Here is a 23382-nt window from a genome sequence, read left to right as displayed (position 1 = left end):
TTAATTGCCATTACATTGAAAACTGCTCCATTTCGGGATACAAAATTATGTGCGATAAAATTGTCACAAAGTTTACTTTTCACTACATCAATCACTTTATTGGTTTACAGTATTAGACTGGGTTACATGCGGACTCTTTTGTCGCTCATTTTCGTCAAATGTTCTTTTAATGCCGCAGATTCCGTTAACGCGAGCATAGGGTCCAACAACGATTTTCCGCATTTTGTTTACCCGGTGCATCAAACTGTCGTGAAAAAGAACACAAAGCTTGCCACCCAAACTCGAGCGGCAGTATTCTGCCGCTACAGCAGCTCAAGCGACAGGTTTCCTTCGAACACCGATTTAGGCGACAAAAGAATCCTCGTTCTTGGGTTTTAATCATAATTATGCACCAATCACAATGATACACGAAATCAGAAGAAAAGCGAAGTCACATATTATGGTTGGTGAAGAAGTTAATTGAAAAAATTATATACATAGATTTGTACACCTTTTTCGCTTTCAAATTTCAGATTTAAATTAAGGTTACGCGTAATCACTATCAGCTTGGTCTTCCGGTTCATAGTCAGAATCAATATCCTCGCACTCATTATGATTTCTATTATTTTTGGCACTATTGCAATGACCCGATGTATTTTCCTTATCCCTGCATTCTTTTACTTTTACCTCTCCTTGCGACCGGTGATGGAAGACAAAGGAGACGCATTTACTCGAGAGCCATGCCTGAGATAAAATGGTGTCCGGCAGCCCTTTGTTGTTGGAACAGTGATACCAGTGAGATAAATGTACAGTGCAGTCGCTATCTTCAGGGGGCGGTTGCATTTGTATATTATTAACACAACGTTTACACTTTAACCTATCGTTTTACAAATATAAAAGGATATTAATGAAATTTATCAATATTTAATCAGAAAACGTTCTACTTACTTAATATGTGTATCGGACAAGATATCAGCATCGTAACGGAAAAGATCCTTAAGATCTTCACGTGTGAAATGTTTCTCATTGCTTTCATTATTATCAATTATTGTGCTCGATAATGATTTTTTATGAGTCTGTCGTTGCAAAATTTTCTCTTCAATCGAGCCAGTCTACGAATAAACATGAATCGTTGCAAATATAAAGAAACACAAACATAAATTTAGCACAACTTACGGCTACCAAACGATATATATAACATGGCTTTTTTTGACCATCACGCCAAACCCGAGCCATTGCCTGCTCATCGTTTGCGGGGTTCCAATCGGGATCAAACATGAAGAGACGATTAGCTCCAATTAAATTTAAACCACAACCACCAGCTTTCGAACTCAACATGAAGAGAAAACAGTCGGATTCAGGATCATTAAATTTATCCACTACTTTACTGCGCTTCTTTATTGTCATAGAACCATCGAGCCGGACATAGCTGTATTTTCTACCAAAACGAACATTGAATTATATAAAATAAGAGTATTATGTAGTAATATTTATATGTAGTTGTACAAATTTTACCTTTTTCGTGCTAGTTTCTCGAATAATTCCAACGTTTGCGTATAATTCGATATAAGCACCACTTTGTCATCACTATTTGCCCGTATTGAAGCTAACATAAAGTCAAGCAGCATAAACTTGCCACTCATCTCGGGACTGAAATCTCTGAAAGGTAGATGAGGAAAATTGTAGGTACACGAATATTCAAGGTCGTATATTATGAATAATTAAACATTGAGAAATGATCCGTTTTTATTTCATTTCAAAATAAAGCAAAGAATAAAAAACGTTAATTTCACCAAATCTATACTCTACCTTCTGAACTCAAGTTTTCCATACAAAAACTTGATTTTGATCAGTTTGTATAGCAGCTATATGCTATAGTGATCCCATCTGAAAAATTTGTTCGGACATTGTATGGTACTGTCGCTTTGGACAATAATTTAAGTCAAATTTTGTAAAGATACTGCAAAACAAAAAAAAAAAAAAAACATAGAACATAGAAAAACGTAATTTTGATCGTTCAGTTTGTACGGCAGTTTAGCAGCTTCATATGTATGTGTGTAAATTTTCAGAACGATATCTCAAAAACTGAAAGACTAGTGGGTGTGTATATACAGACAAACCGCCATGGCTAAATCAACTCAACTCGTCACGCTGATAATTTATATTGCTTTTTTTTATATGATCTACTTTTGGGTATTATAAACTTGGTGACAAACTTAATATACCTCGTTCAGGGTATAGTAACAATCACCATGTTAATCAAACACAGAAAAGAAATTTTATAACTTTAAGTTAACTTACTTGGGATTATAATTTGAGGGGAACAAATCATGCGAGTTTTCAAATCCATTTTCGCGTGCCAAAACCTTTTCATAAATAAGATCCGGATGACTGCACAGTTTTTTCAGCGTAGTAATATCAGCGAGCGCAGTTAATGAAGCCTTTTCATTGCAATCTATAAATACAAAATTTATCTTTACACGTGTAACATAAATAAACTCATTGCAGATATACATACCGGCTAAGCTTCTTCTGATTTTATCAGACTTAATAAAATTTCTATACAAATTCATTTGTGTACCACTTAGTTTAGCACAGATTACCATTTCAAATTTAACTGGTAAATATTTTGTGAGTATCTGATTGGTGCGTCGTATAATACATGTATTCACTAGGCGAATTAGTTCTTGTGTTTTCTCTACAGCTCGTTCACGCTCTTTATCTGTGGAGTCTGCATTTTGACCACGTAATATAGGATTTTCGAAATTCCTCTTGAAATCGGCGGCTGAGCCCAACATGGCGGGATTTACAAAATTTACTAAACTAAAATATTCTGTAAGGTCATTTTGTATTGGTGTTCCTGAGAGCAAAACTCGCCGTTTCGTCTTTAATCCCATTAGCGCTTGATATGTCAAATTGTCACTATTCTTCAAGCGGTGCCCCTCATCACAGATAACCATGCCCATTTCGTTTCTACACAGTATATTTGCGTATATTCGAAACGTCTCATAACTTATTAAAAGTACTGGTGTACCACAGCGTTGACCACTATCAACTATAAATTGTTCTAGAGCGCGTATGGTATCTTCTTTTGAACCACCTTCAATGGCAAGACAATGCAAGCGTCCGTGCAACCATTTATTAAACTCCTTTTCCCAATTTTTTACCAATGAGGACGGAGATACAACGATAGCCTTAGAAATAGCAGGTTTACAATATGGACCCTGACGCAGTAACGTCCAAACCAACGTAACGCATTGTAAGGTCTTGCCCAACCCCATTTCATCAGCCATTATACAACCATTGAATGTCCCTCTATGGCCTTCTACACATTCATACATAAAACGTACTCCCTCCCGTTGATGTGGCCTGAGAATATTGCTTAATAGGGGATCGACAACGACATGTACCTGTATTTTGTTCGAATCCATTGTGAGACGTTCATGTTCTGTATAATTTGGAGGTGTATACAGGACTAAAGCATTACATGCTTGTGGGTCATGTAATGCTTTTCGTACATTGCTACGTCGCATGCCAAGACACCGGTTACCTCCATTGTAATCTGGCACATAATCCGCAATTGGAACTCTGAATGGACGCGAAAGTACTTTGGCAATAGCGAGCTCATATTCACTTAATGGTACTACCCGTTTATTTTGTTTCTGTTTTCGATCAAGCTGCTCTTGACAACTACGAATTCTTTTATTTTGAAGGGGCGGCGTAAAATCGCAACTTGGACGCAGTTTTACAGATCGATTTTGGCTAGGAGCCAAGCTACGTCGCTGCAGATGAAATATTTATTTAATTATTTTTTCTAACTGCACTCTTTTAATCCATATTTACCATTTTTCTTAAGATTTCAATAAATTTGTTTTTAATTTTATTGGCGGCATCTAACGACGTTGCCAGTATTTCTATTCATTGCATTTTATACATATATTACTGAATGAGGGTTCAATTTGATGAAAATTTATTGCAAATAACACCTCTGTTTCTAATTTTGAAATGTTTACCAACTGCAATGATTTTAAATAACGGAATATAAATTGTCGGTCATTCATAAAAAGTGCAAGTAAAAATTCATATTTTTCCATTTATTATGTCAAACTCTCTAGATCTACACTCATATAAACAAGTAACGGAGGCAAATAGTTGTAATCAACATTTCTAATAGACTTAAGATGTGGTTGATTAAATATTGCTTTGGAAAATATAAATATTTAGTGTGTTCTAAAGAAATTTAATACTGTGTTTCATAAATAAAACTTTAGTATGTGTTGAATACAGTTTGAAGATAATGACTGAATACGAGCAATTTTGATAATAATTTAAGAGAATAATGACATGTTATCATGATATCATTTCCTTATGGTATTAAGGGTTTTTCTATCAAATATCTTATAAATATACAGCCATTAAGATATTCATTAAAAAATATTTGCAACTCTGTTTTCTGCTATATCAAGTCTTTTCCAATGAACAATAATTTTTCGAAGTATAACTTCGAAGATTATTCAAAATGGCTACTCGTGTACGAAGACAAGCGACAATAGCTGGCGCAGCATTATTATAGTTATCAGAACAAGAACCAAACATTTAGATAATCGGAAGTGAAAATAAGTTATAAAATTATCAAATTCAATGGGATGTGCATTTTTGACAACTGTGGATGTCACACAAACATAACAAGTTGGAACCATTCTCAAACGAACATGAAAATTTGCCTCAGTTTTCATTTCCATATATCGACGTGAGTTGCTGCAGAATATCTCCCTTCGATCCGGGCTGAAAATTCGAAGTTCGACACTTGCTTCGAATAATTGGCAACACTGAGTGCAATTACGAAAAGACAAAATGGCGATTTTCGACAAATGACTTGTGAATGGGAGACGAGGACGACGTGAATTTTTGTGCTGCGTTGGAGAAAAAATTTTCCATTTGCAATTATCAGATTTAAAGTGAAAATTTTTTAAGAAAATTAGATAATTTTGAAAGAGAATAGTGTATGTTTAATGTCTGCTTTAAGAAAAAGGTGCTTGCTGAGACAAAAATATCATGAGCCAGGTGAGTGCCTCATTGAAATAAGTTCAGAAAATAGTATATTTGACCGCATAAAAATGTAAATATTATGATATTTTTAATAAATCGTGTTAAAAGAAAGTGTAAATTTTATATTGAAAATAAAGATGGTGTTTCCGCGATTAGGGTGTGGCTACAATTCAAATTATTTCTTTGGAGTCTCAATTAGGGCTCCTTTGGCAAAAGGTGTATTAAAGACTTAAATACGCGGGTATTTTTATAAAAATGTAGTTTTTTTAAACTAAATTATATTGTTTCACCGTTTTCTTGATCTCTATGTATTCTAGAAAGATCTACGTTTCCGATGGGACCAAAATTTAGAATTTTCATTGGGGACCCATTTTTGCTATTTTAGTTTAAATTTAGAGAATCTGGACGATCTGCAAGTAAATTATCTACAAAATGGTGTAAAACACTGTTTATTTCACGTATAATTTCAGTTTTAAAGAATTTCCACGTGTTACGTAACTGGCGAAACATTGTGAAAATTTTTTTAAAGTCTGGATTTTAGTTTTAGTGAGTACAAAGATTGGATTTAAGTAATCTTCTTCAGACTATGATAATATTATAAGGCTTTTGAATGTACAACCCATTAAAAAATTTTCTAAATGTATGATTTTTTGGTCTTCGAAACATATTTTTTAAAATGGTAGAGTATTTTTTAAATACCATGGTATTTTTGAAGGAATTCAGCTGTAATATTGTCTAATTGGCCATTGCTAGTGAGGATTTGCTCTTGTTGAAAGGAAAGTCTATATGCAATTATTTCTATTCCTTATTCATTCAGTTAAGAGCCTTTTTCTGCAAATATGGACTCATATTTTTTAAAACCGAGCTATTGTTTTAAAAAATATATATTTTTTTATGTTTCTTGAAAGGATTGGCTTGTTTATTGTAGGACCTGGTCTCTATATAATATCTTACAATCGGTTTTTAGCTTGTGTAAATGTAACAATCCTTATTATTATATTAATATATTGAATTTGGTTTTGATAATTTTAGTTATTTATTTGTATATTTGGTGTAATCTTATATGATCTTTAAGAGTTTGGTAAAAAAAAAATAATTGTAATAAAAAGTGATCAAGTTGTAATCAGTTTAAACTTAGGAAGTAGTTTTCATTTAAAACATACATTCGATCACATCTAAGACATTTTTTTAAATGTATACAACTATAAAAAGGTACATATACTATATACTCAGAGAGACTTCCTTTAACGCTTACAAGAAATTTATTAGCTTAAATACATATTATGTGGTGTGGTAGACTTCAAGAAGTCCTTTAATATTAATTCAAATTTTCATCAATTTTAAGGTAAGTAAAATTATCTTTAATATTCTATGAAAAAATTCCTAATACGATTACATATTTAATGGCAACAATCCATAGCTTATGTTTTATATGTTGGGTTACAACTTTTTTTCTTTAAAATAAAGGTTTTACAATTGCGTGGGAAAATAAATGGTGTATAGGTATGAGTAATCTCATTGTTCCAGAGATTAGCGTTATAACATTTGTTATTAAAATAATATAACACGAAATATATTTAAACTAAAAGAGATAGCCTCGCTTTAGAGTATTACATAGTGTAAATACCCTTAAAAATCTATGTATATTAAGTATTGTAAGTTTATGTGGATAACTTAAAAATTTCTCTAATATTTTTTTTTAAAACGTGTCCCTCTGCCTCATTAGGCAGATATTATCAATTTCATACCAGCCAATTCGGAAATTGTTGGTAGTTCTTCGATACCCAAGTATAAATCCATTTTGTTAAGCTTATTTAATTCTTCATGTGATCTGGTCCACAAACTATACGTTTTTACAAACTTTAAGTTCCAGGGAATCTTATGCTGATGATTGCACGATAATGACGTCGGGCAATGAAATAGATGGCATGTGTTCAAACTGAAACGGCTATCTCTCCGACCTTTTTTGCTTCCTCCTTGTACGGAACCTAACCCTCTCCACTAAATCCACTACAACCATATTCACTAACTGGACGAAGGAGTACCGACTTGACCTTAATTTGCAGTCGATGGCGTTAAAATTCCGACTGTCAATAACCTTAAGATTTTTGCTTTGATATTCGACAGCCTGTGCTCCTTCACACATCACACGACAGCAATTATTTCCAAAGTACAGAGCCGCAAATTCTCAAGTCTCTAGTCGGCAGCACAGGGAGAAAAGACATAGAAACGTCCTTTGCAAAATACAAGGCAATGAGCCGGCCGGTCCTTAGCTACGCCGCACCAATATGGTCGCCTGGATGTAATGAAAAACAGACGAGGAAGCTACAGACATGACAAAACACTGCACTGCGCACTACAACGGATGTCTTCCATCGAAACTCCTCCGAAAAACTGCTTAGGAAGGAGCAGTTTTTGCTCCCTGCAGTCATCTGCTTGCAGCGGAACCGCCTCCTAGAAGCATCAAGAGGTCCTTTCTCAACTACGTCTAAAACATAAAACAATTCGCCGACCAGGCTTCGGACGCAACAACCTTCAGACATGCACTGACCGCTATTGACATTGGAGCCATTAAAACCTTCGCCGACTCCTCAGTGAATGACGTACTTGGAGTCAAGTCACCACCCATTGCAGACGACGAGCTCGAGTTTCCGTGAGAATCTGGAGTGACCATTGCGCAACTTCGCTCTGGATACTGTAGCGGGTTAAACTTCTACTTATCAAGAATCGATCCTGACATATAAAATGTATGTTCAGCGTGCAACGAGGCCCCGCATGTCACTAACCACCTTTTTGTATGCCTTGCTAACACCACACATCTGAAATCTCTCCCTATGGTCCGACTCCGTCGAAACAGCGCGTTTACTCGGCCTACCGTTGGATGACCTCGATGACAACTTACCTATTCCTTACCATCCTAACGGGAACTAGCTAACCGTTACAACAACGACAATAACATACCTTCCAGGAAAAACTGAGTAGCTACTATATGTATAATCAGTAAATGAATCCCTTGAATAAATCCCGTATACAAAGAGCCAAACTGACAGTTGGGAATGGACACGGATTTTTATCCGTGTATGGATTGTCAACTTGGCACGATCTTTTCAAATTATTTCAGAACAACAACAACGGTGTTGTTAGGAAGTAACAGCTGTCGAGTTGAAAGTCCTTGTCCAGTTGTGGGAACAAAGCTGTTCCGCCGAGGTCAGACCATTGGGTTACAAGTCTGAATGTAATTTTAAAGTAATTGAAACTGGATGGCAGTCAATATTCCTCTTATATAATGGGTTTAGTTTGACTTTCAGAACTCTACTCTGGGGCTCTCTTCTCTTAATAACGTGTTTTTATGCAAAAGATTTAGAAAATATTGTTCTTCCTGGGAAGTCCCATCTACCGATCTGAGTAATTTGCGGCAATATTCTTTAACTGTAACTGCGGTGGTCAGTGGGGTGAATGAGCCTTATGACTTATTTTTACAGTTGGAATTTTTACATCATCGATGAAAATCTTGAGGCTCAGTCGACAATATTTGAGCCAGTATACAAGGAAAATATTAAGTGGGGCCTATTTTTTAAAACAAGCTTCAATTGAGGAGCAAGCTTCATCCATATCACCAAATAGGATCATTCAGACTTTTGTTGCGGGACTTTTGTAGCGGGAGACCGTAGTTCTCTATTGTTCTGGTCCGGATAAATATCAAGGTTTGTTCAGGTTACGTGTAGTCGACTGTCGTAAGACTCGCTGCCCCTTGAAATATTTATTACGGGTGCCACATGAGTTAACGCAAAACAAAACCTATAGATTTCTGGAAGGGATGATGCTGATAATGAAAAGTAGGTTCTTCTTGTTTTAGTGGCAGTATTCTGCCGTGCTGACAGTCCTTCTTCTTCTTTACTGGCGTAGGCACCGCTTACGCGATTACAGCTGAGTTAACAACAGCGCGCCAGGCGTTTCTTCTTTTCGCAAGGTTGCGCCAATTGGAGATCCCAAGTGAAGCCAGGTCCTTCACCTAGTCCTTCCAACGGAGTGGAGGTCTTCTTCTTCTGCTTCCCCCGGCGGGTACTGCGTCGAATACTTTCAGAACTGGAGTATTTTCGTCCAATCGGACAACATGACCTAGCCAGCGTGGCCGCTGTCTTTTAATTCGCTGAACTATGTCAATGTCGTCGTATATCTTATACAGGTGATCGTTCCATCGAATGCAATATTCGACTGTAAATCTTTCGCAGAACTTTTCTCTCGAAAACTCGTAACGTCAACTCATCAGTTGTTGTCATCGTCCAAGCCTCTGCACCATACGGGAATAATGAGTGACTTATAGAGTTTGGTTTCTGTTCGTCGAGAGAGGACTTTGCTTCTCAATTGCCTACTCAGTCCGAAGTAGCACCTATTGGCAAGAGTTATCCTGACGAAAATTATCTACAACTTCAAAGTTATGACTGTCAACAGTGACGTGAGAGCCAAGTCGCCGGTGAGACGACTGTTTGTCATGACATAACAGGAGATATTTCGTCTTGTCCTCGTTCACTGCCAGACCCATTTGCTTTGCTTCCTTGTCCAGTCAGGAGAAAGCAGAACTAACGGCGCGGGTGTTGAGGCCGATGATATCAATATCCAGCAGCTGTAGACTCTTATAAAAGATTGTACCTGCTATCGAACGGCTCGGAGAGGTCCTTCCAGATTCTGACGGAGCTTTTGATGTTGCTCAACGTCAGTTTACACAGTCGTATTAGTTTTGCGGGGATACCAATTTTAGACATCGCGGCTGACAGTCGTTGGCCGAATAAAAAATCCGGGTCCGTTCCGGCTACTAATAAATATAAAAGGTAACCTACATACCATATGAAGTTACAATATGTCTGTGAAATGATTTTTAAACCAATAGTGATCAAAGCGCCCGAATCAGTTAGCTAATACTAGTAGTGATTTCGGAATAAATGAATGATGCCGGTTGTGTCGGCCAGCATACCAAATCCAGCCAAACTTGTGTATTCGATAGTGATAATATTTGAAGACAAAAGAGCGAACATTGTGAAGTTCTGGTTAACTTAACCAAGACTTTTTTCGTTAACCTTTTTTAATCAGAACTTAACTGACAAATTGCTGCTAACCAGACATTGAGAAAACCATAGAATCCAAAAAAAATTTAATTTTTTAAATTTTGTATACTTTACAAAATTATTTGCATTTAGGTAAGACATACATATGTACATACATTATTTACTATATGAAAATGACTGTGTATTACACTCGGCGAAAAAAAAAACCACGCACTCTACAGAGTGCTTTTATATAGCGCAAAACTTGGACTCATATTATTTTATTACTATATTTTATACTTTTATTTAGTTTATGTTTCAAGCATTTTTATATAAAAAACTTATAGTTAAACACGTGTTATAGTGAAAAATGTGAAAACACACATATAGTATAACAAACCACAGAAGTAAATTTTGTTATGAACAATAATGTAATTTTTTAACAATTTATTTACATATTTTATGTTTTATATGATTTTTATTTAGCATTAGAATATATAACGATTCAAAATAACATATTTGGTATAAAAATTTTTTTTAGTATTTTGTAGAACACCCCCTCCTCCTAACAACCTCGGATATTTGTTTAGGCATCGATTCAAAAAAGCGTTGAAGATAATTTTTATTGATTTCTTCATTCGGCACAGCTTCAATAATGTTTTCTATTTCTTTTAGACTTTTTGGACGCTTTTCTCTTATCATTTTGCCCAAATAATGCCAGCAGTTCTCAATTTGATTGAGATCTGGGCTGTTTCCTGGCCACGTGAGAGACCCTATTCCATAAAAATCTTTTTGTTTTGAAACCTGTAAGTGTTTGTAATAAATTATTGAAAAATCTATTTCAATATTTTTATGCTTTGGTTATCGCTTTGGCTCTATGAAAAGGGGCTGAAATACCCTGAAAATAAACTTTTTGGGCGTGTTCGGACAGCTGTTCAATAGTTGGCAAAACGCCTTCTCTCAAAATTCCAATTTATATTTCGGCATTCACAGATCTTTTTAGAATAATTAGCGGCCCAACACCAAACTTGGTTACAGCTCCCCACACCATTAAATAAGACGAATGCTTTTCGGTGGGCTAAACGCAGTTTTCCAAAAAACGCTCCACTTTCCTACGACGCACTGTGGCATTTCCGTCGGGTTTCAACAAATTAAATTTCAATTCATCAGAAAAAATAACATTTCCACAATCTGATGTAGTCCAAGTTTTGTGTTATTTTGCCCACTCTAGTCGCTGTTTCTTCATTCGCGTATTGAGAAGTGGCTTGTTTGCTGGACGTCGCGGTCGGAATCCAAGATTATTCAGCACATTTTGCATAGAACTTGTAGTTAATTTTACCTCAGTGGTTTCATAAAATGTTGCATTGATTGTTCCAGCATATTGAAAGCGATCACTAATGCACATCCGTGTAATTTGTCGTTCTTGACGAGGTTTTACTATTTTCGGACGTCCACTGCCCTTTTTTCGAGCTAATCAATTAAAATACGTATAATTTTTAATTACAATACGCACTTTCCAATCCCTTATGCCCATTTTACGAGCTATTTGACCTTTGGATAATTTATTTTATATAAAGCTACGATTTCTGATTTCTTTTTTGTTGATCCCAAACCGCAAATTCTGTAATGAACACGTGCGGACGCTAACGGTTTTAACAATAAAGGTAAAATAATGTAGTCACATGACAAATAATGACAGCTCAAAATAAGAATATTAGAAAATTTTCGACTGCGTGGATTTTTTTCGCCGAGTGTATAATCATATACTAGTGCACTATGAGTAAAAAATAGTAAGACTTTTTAGTTTAAATCATTTCGGCCCCTGAAAAACCAATCTTATCCAAAATCACTCAATTTTTTCCAAAAACTGCGTCGCGTTAACGACTGTGAGTGTTGAGTGTTATGCATCGTCGCTTACTACATACATATGTAGATGCTTCGTGATTTTTTCGGCAAATTTTCAACCCACATCGTGCCGCAACCACCGTATTCGCTTGATTTAGCTCTGTGTGACTACTGGCTTTTCAGCATCTCAAACGACCGCTCCAAGGAAACTATTTTAAGTTAATTGAAAACATTAAGGGGTTACATGGGTTTCTTCGGGTAAAAAACACCCTTTTTTTAAACAATTTTTCTCATATAAAAAATTAAATATTTTATTTGTTATAAACATACATCTTCTTCTTTACTGGCGTAGAAATCGCTTACGCGGTTATAGCTGAGTTAACAAGGCTGTATCTCCGAAACTTTTACTCGGATCTACTTGAAAATTTAGGACAATATTCCCATGTAACCAAATAAAATGTGATTTTTGGTCAAATAATCGGTCACAAGCGTCGATCGAATATTGGATTCTGAGCAGTTTTTGGTCGTCAGTCAATTTGTGCGGAACAAACCGTGCACACACCTTTCGTAAGCATAAATGTTCGGTCAAAATGCGATAAATCGATGTTTTGGAGATATTCGATTCCATTTCCATGAATTTCAATGATTATTTAGATGGCACCACCAGGGGCGCTAGATTCAAAAAATCCTGTTTACCTTGGAACACACCTGGTATATACATACATACGTATCTATAGCAAGGAGGAATGAATGATAGTTATCACGTTAGTTTGTTTCCCTCGCAAAGCAGAGGCGCTAGCCCAAGCCAATTTGATATTTTTACGTTTTGTGCGTAAAAAACTCGCTAAATTCCACAAATTAACAAGAATAAAAAAAATGGAACTACAAATTGTAAAACGACCAATATAGTGCCCGTGTCTGTTCATTGGAACGTATTCATGTTCGGTCATAGGAATTGATTTGGCATGAAAGTATTAATTAAAAAGTTGGTTATAAGGATTGCCCGTAATGGGGAATTTCACTGAATCGATTAAGGATAAGACTCTAAATTTGTACGAAAAAATATGTACAATAATTAATGACAAAAAGAATTATAAAGGCAATTCTTTTGAACATATGTTACTATGAATAAATATGTAAGTCGTAAATAAATATTCGCTTACTAAACGAGTTGCAGAAGTCTAGAAAAGATACTTGTATCAAAAAAAAAAAAAAATAGAATTAACGTTCTTGTTGCATTGAAGCATGTCTTCCATACATTTACTTGATTTTGATAGTTCAGATTGTGACGGTTTTGAAAAATGAGCTGCTTCTTGGGGAGAAAGGATGTGCGATTAGATAATATCTCAAAAACTGAGGGACCACTTCGCACATACATATGTATGTCTGTATATAGACGAACATGGCTAAATCGGCTCTGCTCGTCACGCTGATAATTTATATTTTTTTTTTGAATAGGGTCGTGACCTTTTCTTTTGGGTGTTACAAACTTTGTTTGGGGTTTAAAAAACCCCTCACCTTCAGAGTATCAAAATGTTATAAATCGGCTTTATTTTTTGTTTTTTTTTTTTTAATAATTTCCCACTTATTTAACAAAATTTACTGTATTATATTTTAGGTACACAATGAATCCATCAATAGCATAGGATCGGAAGAAAATGACGACAACCAAGAAGATCCGAACGCCTCTGGCAGTGGCAGTGGCAGTTCTTCAGGATCTGATTCCGATTCAGATAGCTCAACATCATCTTCTAACTCAAGCAGAAGACATAGTTCGCCAGACCGCGGTTCGCATGCCAGTGACCAAAGTTATGACAGCGATGACAATGCCCAAGATGGACATACCCAACAACAAGCAAAAAAAGATGTCGACAGTTCTGGCTTTCCGCCAACGGCAGCAGCTGCTCAAGAGGATACCAAAACCAATGGTTACTCAGATGACAACGATTCGGAGAGCGTTTCGAATTCTGACTCTAATTCAGAAAGCAATGAAGACGAAGATGAAGAAAATCAAGGTGCAGAAATTAACCAAGATAAGTCCACACACAATCTTACCAACAACACATCGGCAACAACAGTTAATACCACCACAAACACATCAACAACAGACAACAATACCTCAAATACAACAAACGACGGCGAAGAAGACTCGCAAGAAGGAGACACAAGCTTTGGAGACGAGGATGAGGTCGACCACAATAACACAGCCGAAGGTAGCGAGAGCAAAACTAGAACCGAGAACGTGGCAACATCGACCCCAAATATGGTATCCCAGTCAACCCTAGCAGCTACCACAACATTATCCAAACGCAGTGTTGAAAAAATGCAACATGTTGAAGACGATGACGATGACGACGGCGAAGCATCGGAATCTGGAGAATCTGTCGAAAAGAGTTCTAACTCGTCAGCTGCAGAGTCACCAACTGCCAGCAGTAGCAGTAGCAGTGAAGACGATGAAGACGACTACCAGCCAAAACGAAGTACGCGGACTGCTAGAAAACCACCAATTGTAACAACAGCAGAGAAGACCGCAAAGAAAGCAATGAAAAAACGGAAAAAACAAAAGTAATTAAACACAGTGTTGTTAAGGGAGACAAAAGGCTATAATTTAAGACCAAATTTTGTTTGTGTTTAGTTGGGACTCAGACGAAAGTGATGAAAGCAATGCGGACAGCGATATGTCAGCGCCACGCCGACGAAAAGTGAACACAAAGGCGGGCAGTACCAAGGTATCACAACGTCGCGGGAAAAAGTCTTCCTATTCCAGCGATGAAAGTGATGATGGTGAGGAAGATAGCAAAAGGTAAGATTACCTATGCGTATAAATTACGATGCCATGAACAAATCTCGTCATAAAAAATTGTGCCAGAAATTTTGTACTTTCGATATTTATTTTGTTAGGTTTGGAACGCGACGAGCTGCAGCCGCGGTTAGCTACAAAGAAGCTTCAGAAGATGATAAAACCGACTCGGAAGATCTCTTAGAAATCGAATATGATGAGAGTCAAGCGGCGGCTGCAGAAGAAGAGGAGAAATGTGAAACAATAGAGCGTATCTTGGCGAAACGTCAAGGTCGAAAAGGCTGTACAGGAAACCCAACCACAATTTATGCCATAGAGGAACATGGCGTCGATCCTAATGACGGTGTCGATGAGAACGATTTAGCGAATACTGAAACGCAGTATTTGATCAAATGGAAGGGTTGGTCATACATACACAACACTTGGGAGTCAGAAACTACTCTGCGCGAACAAAAAGTTAAAGGCATGAAGAAACTTGATAATTTTGTGAAAAAGGAACAAGATATTGATTATTGGCGTCGGTATGCTGGCCCCGAAGATATTGATTACTTTGAATGCCAATTAGAATTACAAAACGATTTGCTCAAATCTTACAATAATGTAGATCGTATCATAGCGCGTAACGAAAAGCCAGATGGCATGTCTGAATACCTATGTAAATGGCAATCGTTACCATATGCTGAGGCTACATGGGAAGATGGTTCATTAGTTCAACGCAAATGGCAACGATGTGTAGAACAATATGAGGAGCGAGAAATATCCAAATGCACACCATCGCGCCACTGTAAGGTGCTCAAGTATCGACCAAAATTCTACAAAATACGCGATCAACCCGACTTTTTAAGCGAAGGCTTAACCTTGCGCGATTATCAAATGGATGGTCTCAATTGGTTACTACACTCGTGGTGCAAAGAAAATTCCGTTATACTTGCCGACGAAATGGGTCTTGGTAAAACCATTCAAACCATTTGTTTTCTTTACTCATTATTTAAAGTGCATCACTTATATGGGCCATTTTTGTGTGTCGTGCCGCTAAGTACTATGACAGCGTGGCAGCGCGAATTTGATCTCTGGGCACCGGATATGAATGTCGTGACATATTTGGGTGATGTAAAATCGCGTGAAATGATACGCCAATATGAATGGCAATTCGATGGTTCGAAAAGACTGAAATTCAACTGCATTCTTACAACATATGAGATTGTGCTGAAGGTAATGTGCAAAAATTTTTAAACTAATAAAATTTAATATTAAAGATAAATATATGAATAGGAAATGAATACATCTCGAGCAGGGTTTAAAATTTTGTAACTAATCAATTTTTATTCCACGATTGTTATTAAAAACTAAACTAAAAAATGTTAAAATATGATATACTATAAAACAAGCGATTTATCTCGGGACTATAATTTTGGCATTACAAAGCACTGATGTGAACTTCGAAAAATAATAATTTGAATTTTCCTTTTGAAAGATTTCATTTGCAATATTTATTGTGAACCCTTTAGTATTATAACTAATAGCCTCAACAAAGTTTTTGCTTTATTTTCTTCACTTGTCAATAGGATAAATTATTCCTAGGTACCTTGCAATGGGCCGCTTTACTAGTTGACGAAGCTCACCGCTTGAAAAATGATGATTCTTTGTTGTATAAATCTCTCAAGGAGTTCGAAACAAATCATCGTTTGTTAATCACTGGTACACCCCTACAAAATTCACTAAAAGAACTATGGGCCTTGCTTCACTTCATTATGCCCGATCGATTTGTTACTTGGGAAGAGTTCGAATTGCAGCATGGAAATGCTGCCGATAAGGGTTATACAAAACTGCATCAGCAACTTGAACCGTACATATTACGGCGAGTGAAGAAGGACGTCGAAAAATCATTGCCAGCGAAGGTAGAACAAATATTAAGAGTCGAAATGACATTAATGCAAAAGCAATATTACAAATGGATTTTGACGAAAAACTTCGACGCTTTACGCAAAGGCAAAAAGGGCTCCACCTCTACGTTCTTGAATATTGTAATCGAATTAAAGAAGTGTTGCAATCACGCTTCGCTCATTCGGCCATCAGAATTCGAATTGATAGGTCTACAGCAGGAGGAAGCACTACAAACCTTGCTAAAAGGTTCCGGAAAATTGGTACTTCTTGATAAGTTATTGTGCCGCCTGAAAGAGACCGGCCATCGAGTGTTAATTTTTTCGCAGATGGTGCGCATGCTGGACGTGCTAGCTGATTATCTGCAAAAACGACATTTTCCATTTCAACGCCTTGATGGCAGCATAAAAGGTGAAATGCGACGTCAAGCTTTAGACCACTTTAATGCCGAAGGTAGTCAGGACTTTTGTTTCCTGTTGTCCACGCGCGCTGGTGGCTTGGGTATCAATTTAGCAACGGCCGATACAGTTATCATCTTTGATTCCGATTGGAATCCACAAAATGATTTACAAGCACAAGCGCGTGCACATCGAATTGGTCAAAAAAATCAAGTGAATATATATCGTTTAGTGACAGCGCGTTCAGTTGAGGAGCAAATCGTGGAACGAGCGAAACAGAAAATGGTACTTGATCATCTAGTTATACAGCGTATGGACACTACAGGTCGTACTGTTTTGGATAAAAGTGGTGCGAGCTCATCCAATGCTACGCCATTTAATAAAGATGATTTGTCAGCAATTTTAAAATTTGGTGCCGAAGAGTTATTTAAAGATGAGCAGGAGAATGACGATGAGCTAGTTTGCGATATTGATGAAATCTTACGGCGTGCAGAAACGCGAAATGAAGACCCCGAAATGCCGGGTGATGATTTGTTATCTGCGTTTAAAGTTGCTAGTATCGCTACATTTGAGGAGGAACCCAGTGAAGCGACTAAAGACGACGATAATATGGGTGGCGAGGAGGAAGATACCAAAGATTGGGATGATATAATACCGGAGGATTTCAGGAAGAAAGTCGAAGATCAAGAACGCGTTAAAGAAATGGAAGATCTGTATTTACCTCCACGAAGAAAGACTGCTGCAGCAAACCAGGTTAGTATCGTTTTTTTTTTATAGCAATAGCTCGTATACATTGTGGCAAAAACCACCAAAACCAAAAATTGTAATTAAATTCCCCGAAATGAAATGATATTTCAAAAATATATATTTTGCTAAGTAGGTAAGTCTGTCCTTAATTACTACACCAAATATGAGTGCGATATATAATGTCAGTTGCTTAAGGCCTCTTCTGTGTGTGAATTTTTCGAGAAATCGATTTTTTTGTTGCATTATCGGATAGTATACACTGAAATAAACATTCTCTCAAATTTTGAAATTCAAATTATTACGGTCGCTACGGCGTATCTTGTAGAAAGGGAACATAGCGACTCCAATCTTTAAACGCGTTTTTCTCAGAATAGTGTTTTTCAAAACGGTTTCCACTCTCGAAAGAAGAGTTTTGGAAGTGGTACAAAGCCTTCAAAGACGGAGACATGCCTCGTTCTGGACGACTTTCCACCTTTTCAAACTGGAAAAAATATTAAAAAAGTGAAGGATAATGGTGCTAGCCAAGTATTAGAGAGATGGCAAGAGAGCTCGACATCTCTTGCGAGTCAATTCGAATGATTTTGATAGAATTTTAGGTATGAAACGCATTCTTGCTGGACTCGTCCCGATTAAACTGATTTTTTTTTAAATTAAGTACCATAAAAAGAACTTGCTTGATTGTGCGAATTCCGTTTCCACATTCATAGAGAGCATCAGAACTGCCGATGAGGTAAGGGTTTAACAATCAATGGAATGGACCCCGCTTTCAGTCGATCGAAGAGATAAAACATAATTCGCTGAAGAAGCTGAAGACCATCGCAAATGCTTATGAAAAATGTTTCGAGGACTGGAAAAATCATTGGCATAAGTGTATTACATCTTGTGAGGATTACCTTGAAGGCGATAATATAAATATTTAGGAATAATTAAATATTTTACGCTTTATACAATTTGCGGGTACTTTTTTGTCACAATGTACATATATTAAAAAAAAGGTTAATTAGTTGAGTGGTAAATATAACAGTTATAAATCAAATAGGGATGGAATGGAATTTCAAATGTATACATACATTTTAGTTTTGTATTGTCTATATATGTATATTCATGTAACGAAAATGTATTCTATTTTAAGGATTCCAATGTGTCATCTAAACGCGGTGGAAAGAAGGGCCAACCGGAAGAGTCAGGTGCGGACTCAGATTATGAACTTGGTTCGGATGTTAGTGGTGAAGACGGCCGTCCAAAAAAACGTGGCCGGCCTACGAATAAAGAGAAAATACCTGGATTTACCGATGCTGAAATCAGGCGTTTTATCAAGTCATATAAGAAATTCCCCGCCCCACTTGAACGTCTAGAAGCGATCGCATGTGATGCTGAGCTGCAAGAGAAACCGTTGGCAGAATTAAAAAGAATCGGCGAGATGCTTCATGATCGATGCGTGCAATTTCTTGAAGAACACAAAGAGGACCCTCCAGTATTGCCCAAAAATCAAACAGATGACACTGTCGCTGCAAAACAAAGACGCACCCGTGCCACATATTCCGTTAAGCTGGGTGGTGTCTCGTTTAACGCCAAAACCTTATTATCATGCGAAGAAGAACTGAAGCCGCTCAATGATATCGTACCAAGTGCGACGAGTGAACGCTACAGTTGGCAGCTGAACATTAAAACTAGGCCTGCGAATTTCGACACGGACTGGGGCGTCGAAGAAGATTCTAAGTTATTATGCGGCATTTATCAGTATGGTATAGGCTCATGGGAGCAGATGAAAATGGATCCAAGTTTAAAACTGACTGAAAAAATTCTATTCAATGATTCTCGTAAGCCACAAGCGAAGCATTTACAATCGAGAGCGGAATACTTGTTAAAAATTATTAAAAAGAATGTTGAACTAAAAAGGGGGGTACAACGCAAACAACGTAAACCGCGTAAACCACGAGAAGCTAAAGTCAGCGGTAATGTCGGCACTAATTCAACTGTGTCTCTCACACCCGAACGTAAGCCAAGACACATATCCGAGTCCCACCTTGGGGACGATGCATCGCAGTCAGCACACGAAGGAGCTGAACGTAAACCACGCTCACGCGATAGTACTTCCAAAACTGAAAGCGTTGACCATGACGCGACTACAACTCTTGCGGAGTCTACAGATATTGCTGCAGCTGCAACTATAAAAAAGAAATCCAAGCGCAGTTCTACAGGAAAAGAAGGTAAAACTGGTGGCCGCCCAAAAAAATCAAGTGCATCCGAAGCAACGGCGAACAACAAACCCATGCATTTTACAGCGAACAATGAACCACGTGCGCTCGAAGTACTCGGTGATCTTGATCCCAATGTGTTTAACGAATGCAAAGAAAAAATGCGGCCTGTGAAGAAAGCTCTAATTGCCCTCGACCGACCAGATACTAGTCTCTCCGGTCAGGAACAGGAGCGACACACCCGCGAATGTCTGTTATCCATAGGCCGTCAAATCGATGCTTGCTTGGAAGCTTACAAGGAACCTGAAAAGAAAGAATGGCGGAGTAATTTATGGTATTTTGTGTCGAAATTTACTGAATTTGATGCGAGAAAGCTATTCAAGTTGTACAAACATACATCAAAGAATGCCGAGGAGGCAGGAGGAGGTAATGGTGCTGCTGGTGGTGCGAGCGCTGTGAATTCAACTGAGAAAAGTGCCAAAGCGAATTCTCAATCGCCCAAAAAACGCCCCCGCAGTGAAACTTTAGCTCAAGTTGAAAACGGCACCACGACGGTTATTGAGAAAAAGAAGAAGAAGAAAGACAAAGAGAAAGATAAAGCTAAAGAGAAGGACAAGACACGTGATAAGAAGGAGAAACTTGGCGTTGGCCCGAATGCGGATAAATCGAAGCGCATGCCTGTAACAGATCCGTCGTTGAAGAGAAAGCGGGATGAAAACGATGTAGGCAGCGGAAATGCTATCGATAGCAAGGGAATGTCGTACAAACGTCAAAATATGAACGTTGCTAGTAGGTAAGTTTCATAGCTATTAAATTACACAATTATATGCATACTCGTATGCAATCAAATTCCTCTCTGTTAAATGTATTCTCTAATAATGTATATGGCGACATCTGTACTCAAAAGCTTTGCAAGTGTTGATTTGCAAACAATTTTTTCACGTTTCGTATTTTTTCTTTCACATATTACTTTTTTCTTCGGGCAATAAGCAAAATATTTTTCATAGCTCACTTACATCACTTCGTTAAATTCGATTTATAAAGCATAATCATTCGTTGTGTTCATAAAATATACATACATATATGCAGCCCTTATACTGCTGCAAACTGCAACAAAAATTATAAAAGAGATCATCAAAAGCGAAATGGTAATTACTTTCATAATAAATATATTTTCTAGAAATCGCGATCGCAATGATGAACGGAAAAAACAGTACACCACTGATGGCGTTGGTTCTATAAATCGTGGCAACAGTGGTATGACACCTGCTGGTAGTGGCGATCGACGCAGTTCCATGAACTCGCCTTCAACGCAAAATAATCGTAGTATACACGGTGGTAATTCAAGAATGCCGCCTACTGCGGCAGGAACCCCGGGTAATGTAGCTGGCAGTGGCAACTATAATTCTGCTGGTGGGGCATCCGACTCACGTAATATGTCTTCTCCTTATATAGATGGCAATGATCGTTGGGGCCATGGTCGTGATCGGTAAGCTTTATTGATTTTAACTTTTGAGTGTAAACTCTTATAGTAATCGCAATACTTAAATTTTTTAGTTACGGCAACGCAGATTACAAACGAGAGCGTTACGATAACTATAGTGGCCGTGGAAGCGTAGGCGGTGGTAGTTATCACCGTGATCATCGCGACCGTGATAGAGACCGAAGACCTGATAAAAGACGGTAAGTTAGTTCAACATATAAGATTAAATTTGTATGTATTCAAGGAGTTCAAGTGAATATCCTATTTAATTCCAACTTTCGATCTTAAGTCCTCATGCAAAGCAAATTAATAATAGTCAATTCAAATTTTGTTTCACTTAGATATCCCCCTCCTCATGCACCTCCTCCCCTGCCATATGCTGGTTATCACATGCCTGCCAACTATTACATGGGCAACGGTAGTTTGCCACCGGGTGCAGCACCACCACATGGCCCATATCGGGGTGACCCGCGCTATGCATCTACTGGTGATTGGCCACGGGACAGTCGTATGGATTTTCCTCCCGATTATCGTAGAGGTGACTACGAACGGCGACCGCAATCATAAATTCTGCCAGTTCATCACAAGCACTATACTGCTAAACATTTTTTGTACTGTGTTATGATCATAATTTCTCGTCATATGCCTATAGTTACTATAATGTTACAAACGCAAAAACCAAGCCGAAACTATTGGATAAGTGATTGTAAGAAATATGAAATCAAGTTATTTCTAAATCACAAAAAAAAGAATATTAATTATAAATCTGTAAAAAGTAAAGTAGTCATAAACTTATTTAAGCATATCCAATCAATCCTCTCATTTAAGATTTCCAAATTGGAATCAACAGCGCTTTACATTTCACTTGTTTTGAACTCTCTTTTTAAAACATATGCGTACACTTGTTATATTTAATGCGTAAAAACAAGTTTTCTACGTAAACATTTAATATTATAAATCTTATGAATTAAATATGTGGGTGATGTAAATTAATTAAATTAGTACTTTAATGAGTAGAATGAAATCAATATGTATAATGAATTAAAGAGAATAATTATTTTGTATTTATACTTAACATTATTAAGTTTTATTGTAGCTTTAATTCCATTATACATACAATATAATAACTGTAGCCAACTGATATGATATATATACATATATAGTTAACGCATAAGTTTATAAGAAAAAAAATTAGAATAACATAAAGCAACAATTTAACTTGTAAAACTGTAATTAGATGTGTACAAAGGAAATTATAATTTGCTATTTTTTAAATTAATTTCAACAAATATTAAATATAGATATAAGCACCACAATCGCATAGGTAACATTATTTTTTCTAATACATACATAGTTAGATTCTTTTGTTTGGTTCAGTTGCAGTCGCATTGTTGTAAGCATGTGATTGAAAGTCGATATAAGGCAATGAATAAATAAAAACCTAATTATAATATACATTTTAAATATTCGTTTTCATGTTTATACTACAATGAACGACTATGTCTATAATTACAATTTGACAATTTAGCTGCGAATAAGAAAAAGGGGATGCCAATTAACTTTAAACTTTATTAAACATGACAAACTTCGAAATCTGCAAAACAAATTACTAAAAATAACTGAAAATTTTATTGAAATTGTATTATTTATTTAAATCAAAATTTTATCATATTAAATGTCCGGTGAATTGTTTCAAATGTTTGCTAGTAACCATAAAATCCTAGGTTAGATTTTCTTTCGACATTTATTAAACAAATAACGAAACAAAACTATTTTTAATATCTTTGCTTGAAAAACACGATTTATTTCGAATAAATACCGACGTGATGATTATTGAACATGTAGCATTCACTTGTGATCCCTCAATCATCAATATGGATCACGATCCAAATATTGCAAAAAAGTCAGGCCCTATAAACTTTGACTTAGATACATAATTGAGGAATGCACCGCGACCTTA

The 23382-nt window shown here is 36.8% G+C and overlaps 2 protein-coding genes across 2 annotated transcripts; one reads left to right on the top strand and one right to left on the bottom strand.

The window, feature by feature from the left end:
* Positions 1-15: 15 nt before the first annotated feature.
* Positions 16-3927, bottom strand: LOC126752555 (DNA repair and recombination protein RAD54-like). Its single transcript, XM_050463463.1, has 7 exons — positions 3823-3927; positions 2498-3761; positions 2281-2434; positions 1495-1638; positions 1156-1417; positions 928-1091; positions 16-856 (listed from the first exon to the last, which is right to left on the bottom strand). The coding sequence occupies exons 1-7, from the start codon at positions 3823-3825 to the stop codon at positions 526-528; spliced, it is 2322 nt and encodes a 773-aa protein (XP_050319420.1). The 5' UTR covers positions 3826-3927; the 3' UTR covers positions 16-525.
* Positions 3928-4511: 584 nt separating this feature from the next.
* Positions 4512-22886, top strand: LOC126752517 (chromodomain-helicase-DNA-binding protein 1). Its single transcript, XM_050463375.1, has 9 exons — positions 4512-5043; positions 13534-14480; positions 14551-14718; positions 14817-15927; positions 16281-17747; positions 18874-20732; positions 21120-21428; positions 21497-21622; positions 21764-22886. The coding sequence occupies exons 1-9, from the start codon at positions 5035-5037 to the stop codon at positions 21987-21989; spliced, it is 6222 nt and encodes a 2073-aa protein (XP_050319332.1). The 5' UTR covers positions 4512-5034; the 3' UTR covers positions 21990-22886.
* The last annotated feature ends 496 nt before the right edge of the window (positions 22887-23382 follow it).

This window comes from Bactrocera neohumeralis, chromosome 3, assembly GCF_024586455.1.
Source record: "Bactrocera neohumeralis isolate Rockhampton chromosome 3, APGP_CSIRO_Bneo_wtdbg2-racon-allhic-juicebox.fasta_v2, whole genome shotgun sequence".
Classification (NCBI taxonomy): Eukaryota; Metazoa; Arthropoda; class Insecta; order Diptera; family Tephritidae; genus Bactrocera; species Bactrocera neohumeralis.
Note: the sequence above shows the minus strand (reverse complement) of the source record. Positions and strands in the feature narration are given on the sequence as shown.

Excerpts from the sequence above, each read along its gene's own strand:
- LOC126752555 (XM_050463463.1), bottom strand. Across the intron at positions 1,639-2,280 it reads CCCTCAAATTATAATCCCAA|AGATTTCAGTCCCGAGATGA; the intron begins GTAAGTTAACTT and ends TCTACCTTTCAG. Across the intron at positions 857-927 it reads TTGTCCGATACACATATTAA|GTTAAAGTGTAAACGTTGTG; the intron begins GTAAGTAGAACG and ends GTAAAACGATAG.
- LOC126752517 (XM_050463375.1), top strand. Across the intron at positions 14,481-14,550 it reads AAAAAACGGAAAAAACAAAA|TTGGGACTCAGACGAAAGTG; the intron begins GTAATTAAACAC and ends GTTTGTGTTTAG. Across the intron at positions 17,748-18,873 it reads AGACTGCTGCAGCAAACCAG|GATTCCAATGTGTCATCTAA; the intron begins GTTAGTATCGTT and ends TTCTATTTTAAG.